The sequence below is a fragment of the Monodon monoceros genome, unplaced genomic scaffold (genome assembly GCF_005190385.1).
Source record: "Monodon monoceros isolate NGI ecotype Baffin Bay Population unplaced genomic scaffold, NGI_Narwhal_1 Super_Scaffold_12, whole genome shotgun sequence".
Taxonomy (NCBI): domain Eukaryota; kingdom Metazoa; phylum Chordata; class Mammalia; order Artiodactyla; family Monodontidae; genus Monodon; species Monodon monoceros.
In genome coordinates, this window is record NW_021703768.1 from 161,600,972 (window position 1) to 161,627,953 (window position 26,982).

The 26,982-nt window shown below is 51.2% G+C and overlaps 1 protein-coding gene across 1 annotated transcript in view; it reads right to left on the reverse strand.

Annotated features, from left to right (window-relative positions):
• Positions 1-716: 716 nt before the first annotated feature.
• The window catches only part of ELAVL1 (ELAV like RNA binding protein 1), a 34,799-nt gene continuing 8,533 nt past the window's right edge, over positions 717-26,982 (reverse strand). Inside the window, exons 2-6 of the mRNA XM_029217140.1 lie at positions 21,031-21,221; positions 13,875-13,978; positions 9,912-10,065; positions 5,058-5,283; positions 717-2,274 (exon numbers count right to left, since the gene is read on the reverse strand). Of these exons, the coding sequence (XP_029072973.1) occupies positions 1,950-2,274; positions 5,058-5,283; positions 9,912-10,065; positions 13,875-13,978; positions 21,031-21,202 (981 nt within the window). The 5' untranslated portion in view covers positions 21,203-21,221 and the 3' untranslated portion in view covers positions 717-1,949. The remainder of the gene's footprint in view (positions 2,275-5,057; positions 5,284-9,911; positions 10,066-13,874; positions 13,979-21,030; positions 21,222-26,982) is intronic.

A 26,982-nucleotide genomic window follows, 5' to 3' on the forward strand; every position in this document is an offset into this window, starting at 1 on the left:
TAGAATCTGGAAAATTCTGCTGCAGAGAGGAGGCCCTCCATGGCACTTGGCCAACTTATAAGACAAGGCTTCAACGTATGAACTTGGCCCTTTGTGGGAGAAGAAGAGGGCAACATGGGAAATTCAGGAGGATCACGCAAGCAGCTGGCAGCCCCGCAGTGAAGTATGAGGGAAGCAGTGCGGGGGGGGGCGGGCAGCCTCAAACAGTCCAGGGGTTGCTCAGAACACAGACCCGCTCTGGAGAACGCTGTGCCTACTGCCCAGTGTCTTCCACTTAAATAGATAGATAGATAGATAGATAGATAAATAAATAATGTCGCAATTTCATGACATCAATAACTAAAAAGCAGCTTATTGTTACATGTTTTAGTCTCGTGTCAAGGTTAAAAACTGCTGGTACTAAGTTATTGTGTTTTTGATTCTCTTGCACACTGGTTATTTATAAAAATCAGATCACGCTCCTGAGGAGTTGCCCGGAGATCGGGCCCTGCCTATTTACTTCTCAGGCCCTCTCTTAGACTCTCCCTGCCGGCTCCCCATTTAAAAAAAACACCATCTGTGATGGCACAATCCTAACGTCACAGATTTGTAAATGCTTTGTCTTGAGGCAAGTATGTTTGTTTCTTAAGATCTTATAAATCCTCCCTGAATGCTGGGCTGTCTGTACCTTACCTAGCCAAAAAGAAAGAAAAGGTAAAATAAAAAACAAAACAAAATTCGAGCAAAACAAAATCAAATTTAATGGTCTTAAATGCAAAAGTAAAAACAAACGAAAAACACAAAAAAGCAAAAGAAAATTAACAGAACAGAACAACCCAAAATGTCAAGGCAGTTATGAAGAGAACTTTGAAGGTTAATCTTTAAAACTACAAATCAAAGGGTTTTTTTTCTCTTTTTTCTTTTTTCTTTTTTTTTTTTTGTTAATAGGTAACTGGCAGGAAGTAAGTACTTTTCTGCTGAGCGTTCATAGGAAAGCAAAGTTTCAAAACAAAATCCGACTAAAATAGAAAAAAGCCTAGCGCTCACGAGAAGGGATGCGAGAAATACAATGCTCAAATGTTTCTGTGTCATTAAAAAATAGAGCTATTTTACGCACTGGGGCCATGTTCAATGCTCTTGAAAACTGGAGAGATGATTGTGAACAACAGTATCTGATGTGTGGAGGCACCATGCATGCAATGTGTGGACAGGAATCGGGATGTCAGAGGAGCAACACGTCTTCAGGCGTGCCTGGAGCTGAGATCTGACTCTGGAATATACTGGAGTTTCCCTGAAACTCTTTGGTCCGTTCCCATTGGCGCCTGGGCTTAGGAAACCCACTCGTGTCCTCGGCAGAGCCTGGCCCGGGCTGGTGTGTGGCCCCCCTCCCCGCTTGCGGCCCACGGCAGACGGGCCCGCTGCCACTGCCGGGGCCAATCGGCTGAGTGAGCAGGAGGTGGCAATGGGACCTGCTTGGGAAAGCAATTTCCTGTCAACCAAAGCAGAAATCGCTTAAAATGTTGAAGCGGTTGAGAAACGCACACAAGGCATCTGTCTAACATCTTTAGTTTAAAAACTAAAACTAAAAGGTCATTTCTTTTTGTTTGTTTCTATCCAGTTTGTGGAGACATCGAATGAAACGCGTGTTAGACAGTCTCAGAAGTTAAAGCATGCTTCAGTTTCACCACCATCCCGAAGGACTGGTTAGTCAATGCAGTCTACTTAGATTTCTGTTTAATATATATTTTAAAGGAAATAACTTAAGAAACTTAAAATTGGTCTAACATTGTGGGATTTCAAACATTTGAACATGTCGGTTGCATCCCAGAGTATAAAAACCTTTTCACTTCTCATTTAGACTAAGACAAACACTTGTGAAAATTGGCGCAAAATGAGTTGTACACTAACAAAAAAGTTTCAACTTCTTCACTCTTAATTATCTATTCCGTACAAAAAAAAGCATGAGCGAGTTATTTGTGGGACTTGTTGGTTTTGAAGGAAACCTGTAAGATTTTGTCCCCCAGGCGGTAGCCGTTCAGACTTGCTATGGCCATCGCGGCTTCTTCATAGTTTGTCATGGTCACAAAACCAAAGCCTTTGCACTTGTTGGTGTTGAAGTCGCGAATCACTTTCACATTGGTAACTGCACCAAAGGGGCCAAACATCTGCCAGAGGATTCCCTCATCGGCATCTTGACCAAGGTTGTAGATGAAGATGCACCAGCCCGAAGAAGCGTTGCCTGGGACATTGACACCAGAAAGCCCACTCATGTGATCTACACCCATAGGGGAGAACCTAGCAAACAGAGAGCACAGCATTCAGGTCAAGGTCAGTGCGGGCCAGCGAGCTGCACGCAGCCCACGTGAGGCGCTCGGGCTGACACACCCCACTCAGTCAAAATCAGGACTTTTCAACTGAGAGGAACTCAATATGCGGGCAGAGGGAGGGCACGGGCTCCCTGCTCTGTAGGGAGTCGACTCTGAGGAGAGACGTTTGCTGCCTGCAGGGGGTCAGGCCTCAGAGCAATGGCCTCTAGTGGCCTCTGACCAGCCGCTCCCTCCACCCCTCCCACCTTGGTAGGGTGGTCCTGTTTAGTCACACCCGTACTTCCCACATTTTAAGTGATGGAAGCTTCTCCACATCCTCCGAGGTGCTGTTACACCCCCAGCTCTCCCTGGAGGAAACCATTCCTCATCCTGTGTCTGTGTCTGTATGTGTGTTTGCGGGGGTATGGTGGGGGCGGGGAGAGGGCTGAATTTTTTTCTTTTCTTTCTCTGAATTTTATACCCCATCCCCACCCACATCGGCACCCTCACTCTCCGAGGGTTCACGTCCGAGCGGTGCCTACATATAGCACACTCCCGTGAAGGGCCACTGCCGGCAGGGCACAGCTCCGGACACCCTTCCGCTGCTGGCTCTTAACAGCCCAGAAGGGCCAGGGCTGTGAACTGTAAGTCCACCAAGCTTTACCAAAAATGTGGAGCCCCTTTCTAAAGCACCACTTTTAGTCACATCAAAAATAAGCCTTCTACAGGTCGTGGGCAATAAGGATTAAGGAAGATGACAAGATTGTTACTGAAGCCACGTGGCCCTTGAGATGTTTCACAAGCTCAAAAGTAACTGTTGGAGGATCAATTTAAGAATATTTGAGCACGATACAGCATCTCTGAAGCCACACAATGCAACTGGCGAAGTATTACCTACTCCAAAATAAAATCAGGTTCGAGTTGTGGGTCTGATCCAGGGGTGAGTGGGGGTGCCTTCAAGTGTCACTAAACAGATTCACGCACTCAGCACACGTGGGAGAAGAGTGGCCAGCCCTCGAGGTGCAGACCACTGACACAACGGTGATCGCTGATGCAGGTACAGAAGAATCAAGGCACACTGTGGGCCATGGTTTTGAATTTGCGAGAATAATTTTAAACAGCCCGTACCAAATGTCTGAATTGGTTAGATGACTCGGGAGGCTTGTTAGTGGTGAGACCACAGTATCACTGAAATGGGGGTGGGAAAAGGCACCCAAGTATCTGTATGAGCTGCTTCTCAGTGAGAAATGGAAAGACATTCTGACTTTTAGAAGGACCTCCTTTTCTCCAAGTTTTGTAGGACACGGCGGACCCGTTATCACAGTTAACTAATTCCTGAGATAGATGTTATACTGAAAATAATCGGAGGTAATATTTTACTGTCTTTTATTGACATGATTCTCATTCTTATTCATTCTTGGGAGTTTTCTCCTGCTAGTTGGAGCTGATCTGTTTCATCTCAACTGTCATGAAACCCACCCCATTCTTTCCTCTGATGGTACAAGAGGAGAACTGACTCTTCATTGACTTGGGGACTTTTCCCAACGTGATAAGAACGGACTGCAAACCCTCTCCTCTTCTGGGTCTTCTTTCTTCTCCTTCTTATCTTAGTCGGTCTTCTGGTGGCGAACCTTCCCGCCCGCCCCTTCCTTCCGTCCATCTCTGGAGGTCACGGTCCCTCTCCTGCCTGGCCCCTTCTGCACCTCCCATTTCTCCTTTCTCTTCTCCTCCAAGCTTCCTGGTTTTCCAGAGTTCCTGGGTAACTCACTGAACTTGGCTATCTATACATCCCACCCGACCACCAGTGAGGCCGACCGTGCTGACGTTCAAAACTGGATTTAGCTCACTTCTGTCCAAAGACGCTTCCCCTGCTTTGCCTTTAAAGAAGAGCCAACGAAGGAAGGCCAGCTTTGGAACCTGAGCTGAGTTGAGAACACTGGATTACTGGACTGTGAAAATAAGACCTTGAAAAACAGCATCTGTGGAAATGAGCGGGGTGTTACCCAACCTCACTGCTTAAAACAAAGACGGGAACCCCGAAAAGTCGCAGAGAGAAATCCTTAACATACCTGAGATTAGCCCTCATGCCACTTCTCAAAACTGGGAGAAGTGGGATCTCAGCTGTTCGTGAGGCAGTAATACACCTGATTTGAGTCCAAGTTACTGACTCTACGTGTCTCTGTTCTGCTAGATCCTGGCGACAAGAATCATTTTATATGGAAAGACTAAGGAAGGTGGGAAAACAGTTCACCTCTAGGATGCGGCTTTTAAACAGAAGGCATATAATAATATTTCGACACCAAATGACTCCACAAGGTAGGTGTATGAGAAAGGTTTGCCTTAGGGCTGCTGATCAAATGTCTAAAACCTGTTTAAAACTCTGGAAGAACGGCTCTTGCCTAAGCACCCCTAAAGCTGCATCTTTCTCTCCCAGATACGGGATGATCTTTTAAACTCATGGGTCTACTCACATATCACTGGAAACTGCGGGCTGCAGCGCTATGCACTCACCCTCCTGGGAGCTGGTTCGAGCTGCACTACCTTTTTCATTCTAGTTAAAGGCAACACTTGGATGGAAATAAACAGCTTCCATACAGATACCTTTCTGATGCAGGTGGGGGACATGGAGACATGAAATGGCCGTGAGCGCGACTTTCTGATGTGATCAGCCCAGAGGTTTCCACTGCACATAGTCACCCAACCAGCAGGGCTCCGCGCAGCCAGAAGGGGCCCGAGTGGCCGTGGTGGGAAGAGCGCGTCCTCCTGACCCACCTGAATCTCTGCGCCTGGTGATGAACGGGGCCTCCGAACCGCCTAGCTGGCGAGTGGTACAGCTGGGAGAGCAGCGCCACGTTTTTGTTCTGGTTGGGATTGGCTGCAAACTTCACTGTAATGGGCTCGGAGGAACCTGGGGGTTTATGACCATTGAAACTGGTAATTGCCTCTTCTGCTTCCGACCGTTTGTCAAACCGGATAAACGCAACCCCTCTGGACAAACCTTTTTAACAAACCAACAAAAATGGAGTTAGGGGAAAAACTGCAAGGATTTTTAAAACTGAAAAGCAAAAGTCAAGTCAGTCAGGCTACTGTGGTTCAAAACTGGATGCTTGGTTAATGAGATAAACAAAAATTAAACCTAAATATGGAAACATGAACAAATTAAAAAAAACAAACAACAACTAATAAAAGATTAAGGTTGCAGACTTTCTTCTGAGTTGAAGCAACGACTCCACAGCCTCAGTGCCAAAAGATACTTTGGTGAAAGGAGTCTCAAATAAGACACCCCAGACCTCTTTCTTAAAAGAAGCCACATTAGAAGAGATTATGTCCTCCATCACCATTGCAATGCCAGGTGCCCACTGCAGTGTGGGTGCACGGTATGCTGAGGGGTAGGTGGGTGACAAGGAATTGTCCCTGGGCTCCGGGAGCTCCCTCCCATGGCCTTCCCGGCCATCTGGCCACATACCCCAGCTGGGCCTTTGCAGCATGTCGCCTCCTGGGCTGGCCTGACCGAATCCCTGTTTGCTCGGTGCCTGGCTCAGCCTCCTGTATCCCTCAAGGGCGTGGGATCCTAGTAACCAAGCTGAACCCTGATGACTCTTTCCTGCCACCAACACCTCACTCACCTCTTGGATATTCCACTGTAAGGTCCTGGGACCTCCTGTGGGCCGCAAATTGCCCTCAGAATCAAGTGAGGCCATGCATTCTTTTCCCAGAAAACTGCCGACAATGGTGCTGCCACACCCACCCACAGACTCCCCAGCAGCTGAAGAGTCCCCGTCTTGCGCCCGTTCATCGCCGCCTCAAGCTGCCTTGGGAGAACACCTTCTCTTGCCACGTGGACTGAGCCACCAAAGGCAAGTCCTGGGCCTGCTGTAACCCCACCCTCGACAGAGCAAGGACATGGCCCGGGACCAGGCTACCTGAGTCCCAGGCCCAACTGCTGAAGGCAGGGTCAGCGTAGTCTGGCACAAGTGTGGGGCCTGAACAAACCAGATGGGAGGGGCTCAGTCACCCTCTAGCCCCATGATGGGGGCCCTCGTCCCTTGAAGAACTCGAGGAATGGAGTGGGGCTGAGGTGAGGGAATGTGGAGCCGCGGAAGAAAACTGGCTCCTTCTCCTGGGGAGAAGAAACAGGGGTCAAGTGTGAAGGTCGAAGTGTACTGGTGACGGCCGAGGGCCAGCCTGGGGGTGACGGGCCTGGGCTGGAGGCACAGTGTGCCCTGGTAGGGGAGGCTGAGGCAGACAGCCGTAAGACACAATTTCTCCTCTAGACAAAGGCCTTTAGCATGTGGTGAGTGACGACCATCAGAGCAGAAGAGCCCAGGGCCTCGGGCCACCGGCTAAGTGAGCGTGAGGAACGTCCCCCAGTCAGCTCCCACATCCCGGCACCTTTCCTCGCCATCTCCCGCAGCGTCCCACCCATCGTCCCCACGATGGGCAACAAGGCGTGGGTATCCCCAGCTGGCCCCAAGGCCGCGGAGGGGCCTGGGAGATTCGGGCACACCAGGCTGGTGCGGAGATGACAAGTGTCACTGCAAGGCGCGGTCGTCCCCTTGGGGCCTATAATCCCAAGCTCTGTCCTCACTTGGATGCAACACCGTGGGCCCCCTGTGAACAAGCAGACAGTAGTCAGGGGCCCTCGGGCAGGGGCTCTTTCTTTACAACAGGAGCGTCCTGTGGATGCCCTCCGCCACGTCCTAAAGCACACACCCCAACTCTCCAACTGGGAAACTCTCCCTTCTTGGGCGCCCCCAGCACAGCGGCTCCTCATGGCCTCAGGGCTGCCCCTGCATTGGTTCCATCACTATTTAAGTATAAATTTAAAATTGACACAGCCAGAGATGCTCACTGAATTTGTGAGATCAGACCCAGCAATTCACACGAGTGCCAGGAAAATTCTAGAGCCTGAGCCCACTTTAAAATTTCGGTTCAGAAGGAACACCTGAAAACATGTACTTGGCATACACTGTTTTTATTTACTCTTAAACGGCACGAACGACAGCTTAGACAGATGGGAACCCGAACGAAATGTAACTGCAGGCAAATCCCACTGGAAGCTGTGGTTGGCTGGCTGCTACAGAAAGCTGTCTGCAGGATACGGTTCCACTCTATTTATAAAGACCTTGCAATCAAGCAGACAGAGTGTGTACGCGCAAGTGTGGTTTCCCTGTTTGGTTTTGCAAAATGACTATCAAATGAAAACTGCCTGAGTGAAATGAAGAAAACCTGAGAAAGAGAAAGAATGTTAACTTAAAGTGAGGGAATATAAACTCACTCAATGACTGGATGAATGTATACTTTTTGAAGATGACTGTGGATTTTTTTTTTCCTATAGCGTTTTTAGGATTAAGAGCAGAGACCAATAAATGGCACGATCTCCAGATGAGTCAACTATGAAGTTCACAATTAAAATGTATAAAGAAGCAAAGACATTCTCTGAAAAAGTTCTGTCAGCTCAGCAGATTAAGGTTTTTTAAGAGAGCTTCTGTTTCTTTAAAAAGCACGTCATATGAAGGAAACTTGACACACAAACTTGCTTGCCCCGCTATTCTCTGCCCCAGCCGCCGGGGCTCCATGGGGTCCCAGCAGAGGAGCCCTGCATGGTGGCCTCCTCCGGAGCAGAGGGAAGGAAGGGGAGCGCACAGTCCCGGGGGCTCACCTTTCTACTCTCCAATTCGACATGCGGCCTAGGGGAGGGCTGTGGAGAGGGAGGAGCCCGGCGGCTCCCTCGCGGCTTCCATCCCCCCGCCCTCTCGCAAAGCTCCTGAACACAGACAGAGGTGTGGGGTAGGGACCCTGTCCCCTCGCCTAAGTGGCAGAAGCTGGTGGGGAGGCCTGAGGGCACAACCCTGAGGTGCCCCCAAACTCTAGGAGACACCAGCTTTGCAGAGGGAAAGGAGGCAAAGTCCCAGCAAAGGGGTGAGGGAACTGTCTGCAGGAGAGACCTCCCTCAGGATGATGCAGACAAAAGCTACGTGGCAGGGGGTGCGTTCTCGAGGTGGGTGGACTCCAACTTGAGAGCTGGGCCCTGCTCAGCGGTGCTGGGCTGGACAGAGACGAGCAGAGGCACAGCAGTCCATACAGGATCAGGAAAAGCAGGGCCACGGAGGCAGAATACGGGCCAGCACCGTCACCCCCGCCAGGTCTCCAGGTGGCCCACTCAGGCACTTCTGTGCAGGTGGGGCTGGGGATAAATACATGTGCTGACCAGCCGATGGGATCACTCTCTCAACTGGCATTTGAAGATAAGCAAGGGGAACTTTAGGGACCACGGGAAGCTCTTCTGGCACAGAACAGGGGTTTACACCAAGTACACGGCATCTTTACCTCATGCCCATCCCCCGGCCCAGAGCTGAGGGGCAGAAAGAAGGAGGCCGGGTGGGTGGAGTCTATGTCCCTCCAGCAGAGACTGGGGTCCAGAAGCCCCTTCTCCTCCTCAGGCCCCTGGGAGACTCGAGCTGTCCACTCGTCTCCAGGCCGGGCCCCAGCCCAGGACTGCAGCCTGGGCAGCAGGTAGGGCCAGCCCATGCCAAAACGAGCTTCCACAGCTGGGACAGGACAAGGGAGTGCAGGTGACAAGACTGTGGGCCCCAGAGCACACAGCTTAGGGGGGATGTGGGAAAACACGCATGCACCTCCACCCCCATCTGTCATGGGCCAGGATACCCTGCCCACCTGCTCTCTGTGTGGCCCTGCAGCCTCCCGGGGGAGGTCACCTCAGAGCCACGACTGCTCTGGCCCGACCACCCAGTGTGTGTCTGGCTACCTCAGCCAAGGGGGTGGTGAACACGCTCTGTGCTGGAAGAACATAAAAACCAACCGCAGACAATTCCACTGGCTTCGCTGAGCTCCCTGAGCAGTAATCTTTTTTGCTAGCTGGTCAGTAAATTCCCACTCCTGCTGAGAACAGAGATGAAGGGACCTAAAGCAGGGTGGCCTGAGTTCGCTGCTCCCCAGACGGAGCCACACACAGGGCTGGGCGGGGCCGGCCCGACCCCAGTGGGGCAGGTGGCCACAGTGAGGGGCTGCTTCCGGGGTACGCAGGGCTCAGCTTGGCGGTGCCTTACTGCTTTATGCAAAGCCCATCGCCCAAGCTGCTCGTGTCCTGAACTGAGACGACCTGAGAGGGGCTGGCAAAGTGGCCAGGATTGCCTGTGAGAGGAAGTCACTGCCTTTGAGCTCTGAGCTTTGAATGTGCTACCCGAGGTGGGAGCAGCATCCAAGTCATGAAGACTGAAGAAGAGCTCCTCAGAAACAGTCACCCTTGGAGATCTGGGGTAATGAAAGGTGGGGACTCTGGACCTCAGCTAAAGACTGTCTCACGCAGCACACCACTGCCTGCAGTAAGAACGGCAACATTCGTAGTCCAGGCTAGGACGTGTGGGTGCCTGTAGAAAGTGCCAGAATCTCTTGGTGTTTTCACCATAACAGGCCTAAGCTTTTATGTCAGGGCTGCTTTTATGCCACTTAACCTCCCCAGCCTCATTAAACAAAAGCCAGCGTCTTCTCATTTTGATTCTGTCCTCATTAGTGGAATAACTAATGACAGCGATCTGTCTTCCCTAGGAGACCCAGCCCGTGCCTGGAGGAAAACCTCGCCGTATCCTGGGCCACCCGCCGTACCTGTGGTCTGATCCACGAGGACCCGGGAGTTGATGATCCGCCCGAACCGAGAGAACATGTCCTCCACATCCTTCTGGGTCATGTTCCTCGGAAGCCCGCTGATGTACAAGTTGGCATCTTTGATGACCTCTGAGCTCGGGCGAGCGTACGACACCTTGAAAACAAAACCGCTCACTGGCATTAGGGCAGATGTGTGGCCAAAGCATCGAGGGAGGGTGTTAAATTTTCAGGTGAGAAAAAGCCAACCCTATGGAAGGAGGTCACCTGCAGCAGCCCGTGCTGGCAGCTCCCCATGGGCCAGGCAAGGGCCCTCACACACCCTGATGACAAGACATTATCCTTGTTTCACAGTCGAGAGTCTGAGGGTCCATGGCTGTTCGGGGGCAGGGCAGGGAGCCAACCCCGGCTGCCTGTGCTCCTACCGTGGCCTCAGGCCTCTCTGGACAATGAGCAGGGCTGGAAAGGGGACCTGGTCCTGCCTGTGAGGAGCCCAGGGGACAGCGGGCTGGGTGCTCTGGGACCGTGACACCCACCTGACAACAGGCAAGCTCGCCATGGGAGCCCAGATGGGGCCCGAGTGCTGGGGGGTACACACATATTAAATGACCCCATGCTTTTTAGGCTTATGTTCTGCAAAGCTGAAGAAAGGCTAAAAGGAGCTTGTGCAGTGGTTTAGATAAAAGGGTGCGTGCGTGTGGGGCTGGTAGCAAGGAAAGGGTCTCTGGTGCTCTCCCAGGTTGGGGCGACAGCTGGGTGGACCCTGCCAGCCAAGAGGGCAGCACAAGGGCAAGACGACAGGTGTGTTCTCACCACAACACTCAGGCCTGCCAGGAAGGGCAAGGGTGTAACTCTACATGCTAAGACCACACACTCACATACACACACCCACCCCTTCATTCATGTGCTCGTTGACTCTCAAACATTTGAGGTGCACCTGGGACATTCCAGAAAAGGAGAAGACAGACGCCACCTTTGCCTGCAAAGCAGAATGCAGTCTAGTGGGAGAGATGGCAGATGGAAGGAGAAACAGCGTGGCGTGGTCAGAGCCCAACTCCACCCGAAAAGGAGCTGGGCTCATGGAGGTGAGTGTCAGAGGAGAGTGGAATAGAAGTGATGCTGATCAGAAGGATGCCCCAGGGTACCGGGTCCCGTCAGGGGCTGGTGGCCTCCACAGAGCAGTACTGCACAAGCTGACATTCCCTGAAAGCTTCCCTGCACTGCAGCCAGGCCTAAGGCACTCTGGGGACACTTTGGGGCCACCCGATGGTTTGTTCACGACCTGGGGCAGAGGCAGCACTGTCCCCAAGAGGCCACCTTGGCCTCTGGGGCCTACCCAGGGCCTCCCAGGTGGGCGTGGTCACGCTCCTTGACTACCAGGAAGGACGCTGGCCCCACTTCTGGGCCTCCACTTTCCGGATCTACGTCAACCAGCCCCACAGAACACCCCACTCAGACTCCTGCCAGAGGGGGTCACTCCAACCGTCTGCTGTCCCAATTTTATCAAATGCCCCAACGAGGGGCGTCCGATTTCAGGCAGGACAGCTGAAGGAGGGAGGCAGGTCTGCCGGGACTCAGGCTAGTCTGTGCTTTCCCAGGATCAGGCTGGGCCAGTAGGGAGCTGCCTCCCAGGACCATCCTGTCTCGTCCCTTGCAGATCTGTCCAGAACAGGTTGCATTTGGGGTCTGCTCTTGGCTTTTGGTGAAGGTCACTGTGGGAAAGAACATTCCCAAATTAGCACCGTGGGAGTGGTGTAGAGGCTGGCACTGACTGTAGTTACAATTGTCCCCTGATAAAGCCCCAGAGAGGCAATGCTTTCAAAGCCAACTGCGCTTCAATTCCTTTCAGCACAGGTGTCTCCAAGAACCTTGATGGCCACTGCAGCTTTCCTTTTCTCTTCAGTCACTGTCAAGCTCAGAGTCAAATCAGAATGCAAGAAGGCTCCTGGGACCACCTGCTCCTTTGCCTCAATCTGGTCTACTGCCCTATTCTTTTTTTTTTTTTTTTTTTTCAGTATGTGGGCCTCTCACTGCTGTGGCCTCTCCCATTGCGGAGCACAGGCTCCGGACACGCAGGCTCAGCGGCCATGGCCCACAGGCCTAGCCGCTCCGCGGCATGTGAGATCCTCCCGGACCGGGGCAAGAACTCGTGTCCCCTGCGTCGGCAGGCGGACTCTCAACCACTGCGCCACCAGGGAAGCCCTACTGTCCTGTTCTTAGGAAACATTCCTGTGAGAGGTTTTTGAAGAACAAGGAATTTTTGAATTACGTTCCCCCACAAATTCACATGTTGGAGTCCTAACCCTCAGTACCTCAAAATGTGACCTCATTTGAAACAGGATCATTATAGATGCGATTAGTGAAGATGAGGCCAAAGCGGAATAAGATGGCCCCAAATCAATGACTGAGGTCCTTATAAAAAGGGGAAGTTTGGACACAGACATGCACTCAGGGATAACCCCGTGTGAAGATGAAGGCAGAGACTGGGGTGATGCTTCTATAAGCCGAGGATTGCCCAAGATTCAGTGACAACCAGGCGCCGGAAGAGGGGCACGAAACAGATCCTCCTTCACAGCGCACAGCCCTCCGAAGGCACGCAACCTGCCAACACCCGGATCTTGGACTTCCGGCCCTCAGAACTAGGTGGGAGGAACTGGAAGATGCAAAGGCTCAACAGGATGATCTCATTCCAGTGGCTTCGGGTCGAGGGACACAACTCTGGTGACTCTGACAGGCATGTGTCTCAGGAATGAGGGCTGACTTGCCAGTCTGCAGGTGAGGGGCAGTGGGCAGAGTGCTGAGAGGCTGCTGCAGGAAGCCGGGTCAGGGTCCTGCGTGGGGCGGGGGTAGGAGGCATATTCTACAGGAGGGCTCGGCAGGGACCGATGGTCGGGAAAACCCAAGGTTGGTCCAGGGGTAGGCAGAGCCTGAAGACAGACACTTGGGGTGGGGAGGAGGTGGGGCTCCGGGCTGAGAGAAGGAGGGCGTGGTTAGCAGTGACAGGTTGAGAGGAGCGTGAAGGTTGGGGAAGCCACCCTGAGGCCTGGAGCACTCGCTGACTTGTCCCAGGAAGCCACCACACAGCCCTTGAACTGGGAATGACGCTGATGACGGTCTGCCCAAGGCCCTCCGAGCTGGTGCTGCATGGCTCCCTCACTCCCCTCAAGTCACCTCAAGTCATCATGAACCACCCCCCCAGGACACGGCGCCCCTGGGACGCCTACCTCTGCCACACCTGGCTTTCACTGTTGTGTTTATCGTTTGTGCGCATGCACGCGCGCACACACACAGGCCCAGCCCCACAAGGGCATGGAATTTGTTTTGCTCACCGCGTGGCATATAGTAGGCACTCATAAACGTTTGCCAAATGAACGCTGAATGACTGGTGGGAGAAGGATTACACCAGTGATGGAGCAGGAATGGAAGCCTGGGCAGGAGGCGGGGGGACGATGCCGCTGCTGCTGCCGCCGCCACCGCCACAGCAACAACCGCGCGCGAGCAGGAGGGCAGGGCAGGCCCAACACCCGCTCGGCATGAGGTCGGGAGCTGCAAGAGGATGGGAGCACCTTGGCCAGTAGAAGAGACCGGTGGGGAGGCCTTCGGAGGAGGCTGCTGTGAGCCAACATACGAGGGACACCCGGGGCCAGGGAGAGGGATGTCCCAGCCTAAGTCCTTCACGGGGACCCTCCCGTGGCTGGTGAGGCTGAGGAGGACATGAGCCAGAGGCACAAGGCCTGGGACGGTCACCACCCGACACATCTGACACGCAACGCCTCTCTTTTCAGCAGACAGGAGGCCCCCCAGATGCCCTGGAAAAGCGGCAGGCCTCTAAGGCGCAACTGTGCTAATGGTGCGGTGACGGTGATGGTGAAGTAAGGGTGGGGGGGGGTCTCTCACCCAGGCCAGGGCTCAGCACAGACCTCTGTGCAGCCAGGAATGAACGAGATGGTGATTGCAGCTCCTTACCTTAATGGTTTTTGACTGGAGCCGCAAGCCGTTCAGCGTGTTTATCGCTCTCTCTGCATCCTTTGCAGTCACGTAGTTCACAAAGCCATAGCCCAAGCTGTGTCCTGTGTGGGAGAACACAGGGACATGGGTGAGCCACTGAGAGCCAGTGAGTGAGCGAGACAGAGAGATGGGGAGGATGAACAGGACTATGTCCGGCTGGGCTCAAAAGGACAAGAGCAGAGAGAAGACCGAGAGAGAACGCTAAGAGCCAAGGCCTCTGGGAAGCTGGGAGTTAGAGATCAATGGTTACAATCTATATTGATGGTTTATTTGTTACACTCCCTTGGCCAACCTGTACATTTTCTGCAAGGAACAAATTTACAAAATGTTGCTTTTTAAAAAAAAGTTTATTTAAAGAGAAACACTGTGTTACTAAGAGCATCCTAGGGAACCCATCACCAAAGCAGTGACAAGGAGCCGTCCCACTGGTGCCGGCCGCTCTGTGTGGCTCCGCGGGGGACTGCGTTGGCGGGGTGAGGAGGAGGACAGTCACAGCAGCACACAGGACAGGCTGGTGGGGAGAATCTGACTACGATCAGCTGTCAGTGTCCAGGCTGTTTTCCTCGACTTCCACGCCCAGAGTGGGAAGGCCTGCTGGGCTCTGGCGCCACCCAGTGTCGGTTGCCCTCACTTTCCCAAACCTGCCGCCCAGCTCGGGGAGGAGGAAGGAAGCACCGGGAGAAGCCGGGGGCCCCACCTCCACAGCCCTGGCCAGGTATCCAGAGCCCCCCGGAAGCAGCTCCCTCGGCAACAGCCTCATTAGCCGAAGCCTGGGGGAGTCGTAAGGCAGGTGCAAACCTGAGTTCTTCCCAAAGAAGTCCAGGGTTACAAGCAGGGTGTCCCCACTCCCTCTTGGGGAACGGTTCAGAAGTGGCAGGAGTGACCACCAACTGGATACACAGGAGGGACACAGCACAGGAGAGGGGCTGTGGGTCCCCGGGAGGGTTGGAGTGTTCTACTTTCTGTGGTGGGCAGCTGTGTGCGCCAAGAGGGAAGGCGGGTGAGGAATGAAGGGGAGGCCCTGGTTTCGTCCACTGGATGAGGCCGGTGACTAAAGCGTTAACACACAGTGCTGAGTGCCCACCTCCACCGTTTCCTTCACTATAAACCAACTGCTCTCAATTCTAGCCGCTTGTTAGAATCACCAGGGTGGCTGCTAAAAACTATCACTGCCCAGGCCAAGTCCCGACCAATGACATCAGAATGGGGGTGGGCGAGGCAGGAGTGGGGACAGTTTCAGTTGTTTGTAAAGCTCCCAATGATTCCAACTCAAAGCCCAGGTTGAGAACTGTCGCTGGAAGTGCACGACAGGAGCGGGGCTCCCCGTGGTTATGCAGAAGAGCCCCCACTTAACGGGCTGTGATCTGAGCAGGTGCCTGGGGGAAGGCCCTCACTTCCCAAGTTACTGTTTCTCTAATAGGGGCCACAAGCCACGCGGGGTAACGATGCAGCACCCCAGGGCCCTCCTCAGCCCAGGACCCAGGACGTTGGGCAGGCGTCAGGATCCACACTTCCAAGCCCCTTATAGATGATCCTGCCTCCTAGAGGCAGCGGGCCCGCTGCAGTCAGTGCCTTGAAGGCAGGTCAGCTGCTGCCCCCTCCCGCTTTAGGGGCGATGGAAGACCAGCCCTGAACGAGGGGGGTCTGAGGTCTGGTGGGGGAGCAGGGGGGTGGTGCTCAGGCACAAGCCCGGTCAGTGCGTGGATCCTGTACAGGCTGCTGGGGCTTGAGGAGGGCGAGGCCTGCCAGGGTCAGGAGTGGGGGCAACCAGAGCCCAGGATGGGAGATATGGTGGAGGGCGGAGGGACGGAGGATGAATAAACCCTGGGCCTGATCTAGAGATGTATGAGGCCAGCGCCTCCCAGCTCTCACTTCCCTGCACCGTAGGAAGGGCACTGCTTCTCAGCTCTGGTTCTGACTATGCCCGGCACCGGCGTTGCCCTCCCTCCAGAAAGGTTCAAACACCCCAGACTGGCCGACTCAGTGGGTCTGACTGGGGCCTGAGAGGCATTTCTCCCAGTCCCCAGGTGCTGCGGCTGGTCAAGGGCTGGCACCCGGGAGCCGCTGCCCTGGAGAAAGCAAGGCTGTCTCCACAAGAGGCGCTCTGCTGGGTGACCCCTGGGCCAGTGCTCTTGCATTGCCAAACATCTTTCTCTCTCTTTACACAAGGGTTAAGACTAAGAGACGATTCCATGGCATTTCGCCTTGCTTTCGTGGACCAGAGCAGCCAGACGTAATGTTTTAATCCCTTAGTGTTCCTCACACTGACCTGGGGTGCACAGCTGAGGAAGGTGAGTGCCCCGTGGACGAGGCCCTCCTCTGCAACGTGAGTCCTTTCTCTAAAGGTCCACGGGGCTCAAGGGAAGACATCACTGATGGAGAGAGACTGGGTCTTGGGGGGGATGAGTGAATTAATTAGGCAATAAATAAGAAGTAGCAAATGTCCCCAAAGGAAAGAAGATGGGCAAAGGACAAGAGTCCTTTTACAAAAGAGGAGTACAAACAGCCAGAAGAGATGAACTTTACTAGAAATGCAAACTGCCACCACGACCAGATGTCATTTTTCACTTAAGAGGTGAGAAACCCTGCCTGGCCTAGGGGATGGCAGGGCCGAGCAGAGGGTGAACCACAGACGCCTGGAGGGCCAGTTGGCAGTAAGGGTCACTCTCTCCCCTCTGCGGTTCATTTCTAGGAAGACTTCCTACAGAAATAACCAGTCAGCAAAGATTTGTGCCAGGATATTTATCTCAGCCGGGCTTGTAACTATGGAAAAACAGTTACAACCTGTTGTAAACTCAGAACCTGCATGCAACAGAATACCACGCAACCCCTGTGACCATGAGACAGCTATGTTCAGTGACAGGGAAAAATGTTCACAGGTACAGGAAGAAAAGTTCCCCACACAGCTTGGGAGGTGCGAGCCCATTTTTGTAAAAGCACATGACTGCTCACAACCATAAATATGTAAAGAAAACAGTCTGGACGGACATGAACCAAAAAGCTAACAGTTGTGGGATTATGGGTAACTTAAACTTTTCTTCCTGTTTGTCTCATGTTAAATTTTTTTCTAAAAGGAACAGAGGTGATTTGCATTCAGAAAAAAAGTGGTCAGCTGGGCAGGTGTGGAAGGGCATCCCTGCAGCGGGAAGAGTACTGGAGAGAAATCACAAGAGTGTGACAGCAGGGTGTGTCTGGGAAATGACAAGCAGCTCAGTCTAGCCCAAGAGGAGGGTGAATGGGGGGGGGTGCAGTGGCTGGGGAAGAGGGGGACAGGGTCTCAAGGAGACTTGGGAGTTGCAGGCCAGGGTATGGGCTTTATCCTGACCAGAGGTGCAAAGCAATGAGACAGAAGCTGAGCATGTAGGCTGGAGTCTGGGGACCTAGTGGCCAGCATGACGTAATGCAGCAAGGTAGAGGCTGGCTCATGGTCCCACGTGGGCCATATGTCATCCGAGGAGGGGCTAGACACCAGGACAGAGAGCAGGGCAGGGCTGCACAGTAAGGCCAGGTAGTGACTGTGGATGCAACAGGCATCAACAAATGCACATCTTCCACAGGGGGGCCTGGCTGGCCAGAAACACTCTGAATCTCGAGGCCAGCACGTCAAACATTGTCGGCATCCCAGCCACCACCGTGTCCCTGCTTCCTCCTATCACTGGTGCTCGGCCCATGGTCGGCACTCAATAAATACTTGCTGAATGAATGAATGTCTATGTTGATCTGCATTCTCCCCCAATCCCTAGATCTACTCATTCATTCACTCAACAAACACTGACTCTGGCTACATCTGGGAATACAATAGGGTCCTTGCCTCCGAGAACCATAAGGACCTACTGGACCAGAAAGTTCCAACCCCAGTGCAGTGTGGAAACCCACGTTGCAGGTCTGCCTGATTGCTATGGGGACCCAAAGAGCATCTCACGCCGAGTAGATCAGGCCAGGAAAGACATCCTAAAGCAAACAGGGCCCAGGAAGTGAAGGCTTTAAAAGCAGCTGAGTGACAGGGTACATCTGGTATGTTAAAGAGAGATTCCTTTGCCGCAGTTGGGAGAATGGGCTGGAGGGAGCATGGCTGGCCAGTTAAGAGCCTAAAGCAACAGGGCAGGCAGAAGACGATGTGGCCTGGTCTAAGATGGTGGCAGGGGTGATGGAGGAAAAAGGATGGAAGCATCCAGAAGGACCAGTGTCAGGTACACACGTCAAAGGTCATGCTTAGACTTCTGACTGGAGCCACTGAGTGGACAGTGGTGCCATCTGCTAAGATGGGGACCCTGGGAAATAAGCAGTCGGCTTGTGGGAGAGTCAAGGTCAGTTTGGGAAACAATGAGAGGCTGAAGGGCCTAGAAAGTTCTCTCGGGAGAACTTTCTGGTTGAAAGAGAGATGGCCAAATTGAATGTCCAGCTAAGCTGTGGGTGTGCATCTGCTGACCCAAGGGTTGGCTTAGAAAGAAGAGGAGGCATGGGAATAAGCCGAGGACTGCCTAGGTCAGCGCCTGGGAAGGAGCCGCAAGAGAGACAGAGGGAGGCCTCAGAGGTAGGAGAAAGCCAGGTTCACGGACCCGAGGGAAGAGGAAGCTTCCAAAACGAAGAAACAGAGGAGACAGCTCTGTGACTGGGAGGAGAGGGAGGACATCAGCTAGAGCAGCTCCTCAGTCAGGGGCGATTCTGCTCCCCAGGGACATGGCAACATCTGGGAACATTTTTTGGTTTTCACAACTCAGAAGGTGCCCCGGCGTATCCACTGGGTGGAGGCCAGGGATGCTGCTCAACAGCCTGCAATGTACAGGACGGCCCTCCCACAAGAGTGATCTAGTTCCAAACGTCAACAGTGCTCAAGCGGAGAAACCGTGAGCTAGAGGGAGTCCAGGCATCTCTTAAACAGCGCAGAGGCTGGAGTGTGAATGCTGGCAGGTGACCCTGGAAAGACCCACCAAGAAAGTGGGTACCTGCATAACTTGAGGTTCCTGGGATGCCGAGAAGGCAAGGGATCTAGCACAGAAGTGAGCCAGCTGTTATTTTCACTGGGAAGTAGGAAGCGGTCATCATGTGAGAGGAAAGGGGGCCTCAGGGGAGAAAATGCGCTGAAGTGGCTGCTGTGGCACAGGGATGCCCGTGTTGTGAACCCGGTTGGGGGTTTGATCAGACGGGGTGCCTGTCTGCTGGGGTGCGAGACTCTCTCTGGGGTGGGCACCTGAGCCAGGCCAGGAGAAAGCAGTCAGACGAACATAACCAAGTCCGGGGTTTCACCAGAGCGGTGTAATAAAGGACAAAAGGGAGTGAGATGTGAGGCCACGGCCCCGGGAGCAGCCTCTAATTAGTTTTCACACACCGGTGGCAGGAGGAGAAAAGTGAATGCAGTAAGTTTTCCATAAAGTCAAGTTCATTCAGTTTAAAGAACTGCTAGCAAGATGCAGAGCTGAAATGCCAACCCAGGCCCACCCACTCCACAACTCCCGGTGCATTACACTCAACTTTGCCCAGAGAGCAGAAAAGGACTATTTCTGTACTGAAATAATTTCCAAATTACGCTTTTGCTGCTTTCACTGGTTCTCAAAACCAGTTCTCTCCGGACTGATCTTGCCAAATCTAGGTGTTCCTATCAACATAGCTCACATTCCTTTGAAAACCACAACAAGCCAAGAGACAAAGAAGTCAGGAATATCAACAGGACTGAAAATTCCCTTCCACCAGAACATAAAAGGAAAAAGGAAAGACTCAATAGCAGCGCAGGAGAATTTCAAACCCCTCTGAACAAGGACTCTCTTATTCAGGATGGTCTCCTGGAACTGGAGAGAGAGTGTGGCTTCTAGAACATTCCAACACTTCAATTTTGTGTATTATCTAAAGATCCTATTTTGAAGACATTTATTACATTGCAGACTCTCAGAATTGGAAGGGTCCTTAAAGGACTTTTGCGTTCAAAGTCCCGTTCTGATGAACCAACTCCCTGTACAGTAGTCAGCCAGCCTCTACAGGAGTCATCTCGGGTACAGGCATCTTCACGTTACTGGCAAAGGCTGAAAGTCGATGAAGCAGGATGATGAGTACATGGGGTTCAATAATATTATTCTACTTTAATGTAAATTGAAATACAATAAAATATTAAGTTTCTATAATAAATACGGCTTTTGACTTTGAAATTATTTTTCAGTGTAGGGAATCCTGGTCCCACAAGCCAGAGTGGCAGCCAGAGCCCTCCTGAGAGGACCGGCCATTCCTCAGCCCAGTTATGCAGAGAGGAGGAAGAAGAGGAGGAGGGGGGAAGAGAGAGAGGAGGAGGGGGGAAGAGAGAGAGGAGGAGGCTCCCTAAAACGTTCCTCCCTGGGGAGGAAAGAAAGGAAGAAGTGCTTCGGAGCACCTGGTCTCCCCATGTTTTTCTTCAGAGCCCCTGAAACCACGCTCTCAGAACAGAGGCCTCTCTGTAGGGAGGGCCTTAGCAGGCACCGGGCCTTGTGTAATCTCTTAGGCAGCTGGCAGCATCAGTATGTAGGCGCCACCATCCTCACTTCATGGATGGGGACACTGAGACAGGGTGGGAGGGTGGGGCTCTGAGCCAGCCTGCTAACCCCACAGCCCGCCCATGACCCGCTGCCCTGCTCCAGCCCCCCTGAGAGTGCAACCTCAGTTTCAGACGTTAAGTTGATAGCACGACAGCGGACAGTCAGGGTGGCTCAAACCTAACGAAGGACAGCCCACAGGGGACTCAGTGTTCTGCTGCGGGCCTGACCTTGTATGTGAGCCTGGGAAGACAGGGTGGACCTGCCTGGGCCTGCCCGGGGCAGGGCGCTGGCCAGAGTCCCTTCCACACGTGGTACCACGCCCCTTCCAGCTCTCAGAGTGTCCCTGTTCTCCTGTCTTCTCATTTTCCCTCCCCTCCCACCGTCGTGTTTTGTATATACTCTCCATCTTATGATGGATTTTTCTCTTTGGGGAACTTACGTCCAATCTTACACCTGGGTGGGGGCAAAACAGAGTTGAGATAAAAATGAAACTTCACAGCTATCATTTCAAGGCTGTGGCTCTTCCTGGCTGAGGAGCACTGCAGGGCAAAGAAGACAGTGCTTAGCAGGACGGCCACACGTACCCCCTTTACAAAAACGGCTCGTTTCTTTACCTGCTACTTTATCCCGAATAAGTTTTGCAGATTCAACTTCACCAATACTGCTGAACAAACTTCGTAACTCATCCTGGGTCATGTTCTGAGGGAGGTAGTTGACAATCAAATTTGTTCTCCCAATATCATCCCTGCAGTCTTCAGCCATGTGGTCTTCATAACCATTAGACATTGTATTTTTTTTTTTAAATCTGCAGGGGGAAAAAAAAAAGGGAAGTAAATTCCAAATGTTCATAATGCAGGATATTAAGGCAACGCTCGCGACTGTGTTGCATTTAGACATTTTTCTTTTCAACACTAGAAGTTCAACTTATGTCCACACAAAAACCTGCATGTGGATGTTTATAGCAGCTTTATTCATAACTGCCCCCAAACTGGAAGCAGCCAAGATGCCCTTCAGTAGGTGAATGGAGAAACACACGCCAGTTGTCTGGTACATGCACACAATGGAGTGTTATTCAGTGCCAAAAAGAAAGGAGCTAGGAAGCCACAAAGGCATGGGGGAACCTTACATGCACACTGCTGAGTGAAAGAAGAGCTTGAAAGGCTACACACTAGAGGGTCTCAGTTATACGACATTGTGGAAAAGGCAAAACTAGAGAGACAGCAAAAAGATTAGTAGTTGCCAGGAGTTGCGGGGAGGGAGGGTGAATAGGCAGAGCACAGGGGGTTTTACAGGGTGGTGACACTATTCTGTATGAGGGTGTAATGGTGGATACACGTCATTATACATTTGTCCAACCCCACAGAACATATAACATGAAGAGTAAACTCTAAGGCAAACCCTGGGCTTTAGCTAGCATGTAATAACAACGGCTCATCAATTGCAACAAAATACCACACGAAGGCAAGATTTAGTAATAGGGGAAACTTTGTGTTGGAGGAGGGGTTTATGGAAACTCACTCTGGACTTTCTTCGCAATCTTTCTGTAAACCTAAAACTGCTCTAAAAATAACGTCTACCGAAACAAAAACAAAACAAGCCCAAGTCCAACCATTTCCACTTACCAAGAGGGCTTTAAAGAAACAAACCTACAAACAATTCCAGCACCACAATTCAAGCCTCTGGGAAAAGTGGGTTGTCTTGAGAACGTTCCAAAGATCTCTGATTGCTTTCTCTCATCTCCACGTGCACTACTGATGCAGCTGTACATGGAGGAGCCTGCAAGGTGCACCTGAGCACCCCACCCAGACACACTGTCTGTACTCTAGCAGGCAGGTAATGGTCCTCTGTGCCCCTTTATTCCCAAGACAGAGCAACTGAGCCAAGAAAGAGGTTAAGATTTCTCTTCCTGTTATAGGAGCTTGGTCTCCAAAGCTGGCAGGCTCTGGAATACCTTTAGCCGCCTGCACAAATCTTTACTTTCAGTGACAAATACCAGAGCACAGTGATGGCTTCGGACTAGAGTCAGCTCAAGACCACTCTTCTGGAAGCGCCACTCACTCTACGTTTTGCTCACAGGCACTGCTTTGCGGCTGCCTCGTCCAAGATGTCCTGTGTCTCTGCCTCTAAAGAAATAGGCACCCCGTGGGGCTGAAATGTCATCACTGAGAAAAAGGCCCTGCTGCCCATCAGTCGGAGTAGGTTACAGGGGAGCAGCCCACTCCTTTCTCCAGATTCCTACTGCCTAGTTCTGATTTTATGCTTCAAAACCCAGTGCCCAGGGCTTCCCGGGTGGCGCAGTGGTTGAGAATCCGCCTGTCAATGCAGGTGACACGGGTTCAAGCCCTGGTCCGGGAAGATTCCACATGCCGCAGAGCAATGAAGCCCAGTGCGCCACAACTACCGAGCCTGCGCTCTAGAGCCCGTGAGCCACAACTACTGAAGCTCGCACGCCTAGAGCCTGTGTTCCACAACAAGAGAAGCTACCGCAATGAGAAGCCTGCACACTGCAACAGAGTAGCCCCCGCTCGCCGCAACTAGAGAAAGCCCATGCACAGCAACGAAGACCTAGAGCAGCCAAAAAAACCCCAAAAAACCAACAACCCATTGCCCAGTGTCAGGAGCGTTCAGCCTCCTCTAAAAATAGCCTTGCCAGAGGTTATATAGAAACCTGAACACACCTCCTGCACAGGATTTCCCACCTGCCCTGAATCAAGAAGCAGAGAGGAATCAGGTCTGGTTCCCTGTTTCCTGGTGGAGACATTCAGGTCTTCTCTACCTTCCCACCCTCTCACTTGCTTCAGACCATACACAACATGCAAAATTAGTCCAGTCTCCCAGTATTTCTTTTATTTATTTGAAAATGTTCTATGCTTCCTGCTCTTTATAAAATATTTCAGCATCAAGAGCCATAAAAGGAAAGATTGAAAACCTAGACTTCATAAGGTTAAAAACTTTTGGACGGCAAACGCATCACACACAGACAAGCAGCAGACTGGGAGAAAATGCCTGCTGCCTATCATCTTATTTAGAGCTGCGGGCCTCACACTGGGTGATTCTGCCCACCTCCCCACCCCCCAGCCCCTGGGACAGGGGCAGTGTCTGGAGACACTGCTGGCTATCAGGACTGGGGGGTGGTGCTGGGCCACTAGCATCTAGTGGGTAGAGGCCAGAGATGCTGTTAAATACTCCATAAAGCACAGTACAGGACAGGACAGCCGCAACCAAGAATGATCTAATCCAAAGTGTCAGTACTGCTGAGGTTGAGATAAGTTGATTTGGGGCATCTGCAAATTAAAAACAAAAAACCCACATATCACTAGCAGAGAAGTGGACAAAATACATGAGCTGCAACTAATAGATGCTGGCAACTCATAGAGCTAATAAGCCATGAAAAGAAGCTCAAGTTCACAAACAATGAGGAAAATGCAAAATAAAAAGAGATGCTACTTTGTGTCAGTCAGATGGAATACAATCCAGGATGGATAAAACCCAGTGTAAGTAAGGATAAGGAGGAAAAAACACCCTTATACACCATCGATATGAGTGTGACATGGTACAACCTTTTGGAAGGATAACATGGCAGGTCCTATCAAAACGTTTAATGTGAATGCTACCCTCTGACTCAGAGCTGTAGGAAACTGCTCTACAGAAATAATCATACATATGCAGGAAAACATGTGCGAGGAACACGCCGACCCCATGGCTGGTAAAGTGCTGGACACAATCTAAGTATGTTATTAGTGGGGGATGGTTCAATAAATAACAATTTTCAGTAGAAAGCATGGCATTAACGGGTTTAATAAGGAAAAACTCCACAAATCTATTAAACCTTCTGTGGCCATGAGACTTTAAGATAGATCATTAGCTCAAAAACAAACAAACAAAAACATCTGTTGAAGCCTGAACCAAAGTACAAGGGTTAACTCTGAAGAATTCTAATGCACACTGAAGTTTGCTCAAAATGTGACTCAAACGTTTTTCTTCCTCCTTCCTCTTTTTTTCCTTTATCCCCCTCTCTCTTCACTCTTGTTCTGAGTTAGGCATCCACTCTTCTGCCTTTTCCCTCGCCCTGCTTTCATGGAAGATAAACTGGGCAGTAATTACCCCATTCTCGCTATCCAGAGTGGGGTGTCCTCTATGCCTGGTAAAAAGTTAGCTTCCTAAAACAGTGGTTGGCAAACCACCGCCTGCAGGCCAAATTTGTTCAGTCCACCTCCTGTTTTCATAAATAAAGTTTTATTAGCACACAGCTACTCCCATTTGTTTATGAATTGTCTATGGCAGCTTTTGCACTCCAGTGACAGAGCTGAGTAGTTGTGACAGAGACCATATGGTTCACAAAGCTGAAAATATTTACCATCTGGCTCTTTACAGAAAAAGTGTGCCGACCTTTGTTCTAAAATGTAAACAACAGAAAAATTTCTTGGAGAAAATCTTTGCGACACCAGGTGAGGCGAAGAGTTCTTAGATACCATGCCAGAAGCCAAATTCATTTAAAATAAATTGACAAACTGGATATCATCAAAATTTAAAACTTCTGCTCTTGCAAATGACACTGCTAGGAAAACTATAATCCACAGACTGGAAGAAAATATTCAAATCACATATCTGAAAAAGGACTTGTATCCAGAACATATTTTTTTTAAAAACCTTTGAAACTTAACAATAAGAAAAAAACAACCCGATTTTAAAATGGCAAAAGATGTAAACAGATACTGAGCCAAAGAAGATATACGGATGGCAAATAAACACATGAAAAGTTTCTCAACATTATCAGTTATTAGGAAAACGCAAAGTAAAACCACAGCAAGGGAATTCCCTGGTGCTCTAGTGGTTAGGACTCCACACTTTCATTGCCGAGGGACGGGTTCAATCCCTGGTCAGCGAACTAAGATTCTGCAAGCCGTGCAGTGCTGCCAACAAACAAACAAACAAACGAACCACATCGAAATACCACTACCCGTCTAGGAGGCCTAAAACCAAACAAAACAAGTAAGCAAGCAAACAATGATAACAAAACAGACAATATCAAGTTCTGGTGAGGATGTGGAGAAACTAGAACTTTCATGTACTGCTGGTGGAAATGTAAAAACGTTACAGCAGGGCTTCCCTGGTGGCGCAGTGGTTGTGAGTCCGCCTGCCGATGCAGGGGACACGGGTTCGTGCCCCGGTCCGGGAGGATCCCACATGCCGCGGAGTGGCTGGGCCCGTGAGCCATGGCCGCTAAGCCTGCGCGTCCGGAGCCTGTGCTCCGCAACGGGAGTGGCCACAACAGTGAGAGGCCCGCGTACAGCAAAAAAAAGAAAAAAAAAGGGAAAAAAATGCATAAAGCTGCTATAAATGGTATCGCACAGGTTTTTATATGAACAAAACTATTTCTTGTACGTGAGGACTAGGCAAAGGTTGCTGGGTCATATGGTAAGAGTATGCTTAGGCATAAGAAAGTGCCAGTCTGTTTCCCACAGTGGCTGTAACGTTTCGTTTTTTGTTTTTTGCGGTACGCCGGCCTCTCACTGTTGTGGCCTGTCCCGTTGCGGAGCACAGGCTCCGTACACGCAGGCTCAGCGGCCATGGCTCACGGGCCCAGCCGCTCCGCGGCATGCGGGATCCTCCCGGACCAGGGCACGAACCGGTGTCCCCTGCATCGGCAGGCGGACTCTCAACCACTGCGCCACCAGGGAAGCACTATGCATTTTTTTAACACTCGGCTTTTATTATTTATTTATTCTTTTTCATAGTCTTTTCCATTGTGGTTTATTACGGGATATTGAATATAGTTCCCTGTGCTATACAGTAGGACCTTGTTTATCCATTCTCTATATAATAGTTTGCATCTGCTAGTTCCAAACTCCCACTCCATCCCTCCCCTCCCGCTTGGCAACCACAGTCTGTTCTCTATGTCTGTACGTCTGTTTCTGTTTTGTAGATAGGTTCATTTGTGCCATATTTTATCATTTTAAAAATTTTATTTATTTATTTGTTTTTGGCCGCACTGGGTCTTCACTGCTGCGCACGGTCTCTCTCTAGTTGCGGCAAGCGGGGGCTACTCTTCATCGCAGCGCGCGGTCTTCTCATTGCGGTGGCTTCTCTTGTTGCGGAGCACAGGCTCTAGGTTTCAGTAGTTGTGGCACGTGGGCTTCATAGTTGTGGCTCGAGGGCTCTACAGTGCAGGCTCAGTAGTTGTGGCGCACAGGCTTAGCCACATGTGGGATCTTCCCGTACCAGGACTCGAACCCATGTCCTCTGCATTGGCAGGCGGATTCTTAACCACTGTGCCACCAGGGAAGTCCCCATGCCGTATTTTAGATTCCACATATAAGTGATATCATATGATATTTGTCTTGCTCTTTCTGACTTACTTCATTTAGTATGATAATCTCTAGGTCCATCCATGTAGCTCAAAGACATTATTTCATTCTTTTTTATGGCTTAGTAGTATTCCATTGTATATATGTACCACATCTTCTTTATCCATTCATCTGTCAATGGACGTTTAGGTTGTTTCCATGTCTTGTCTATTGTAAATAGTGCTGCTATGAACATAGGGGTGCATGTCCCTTTTTGAA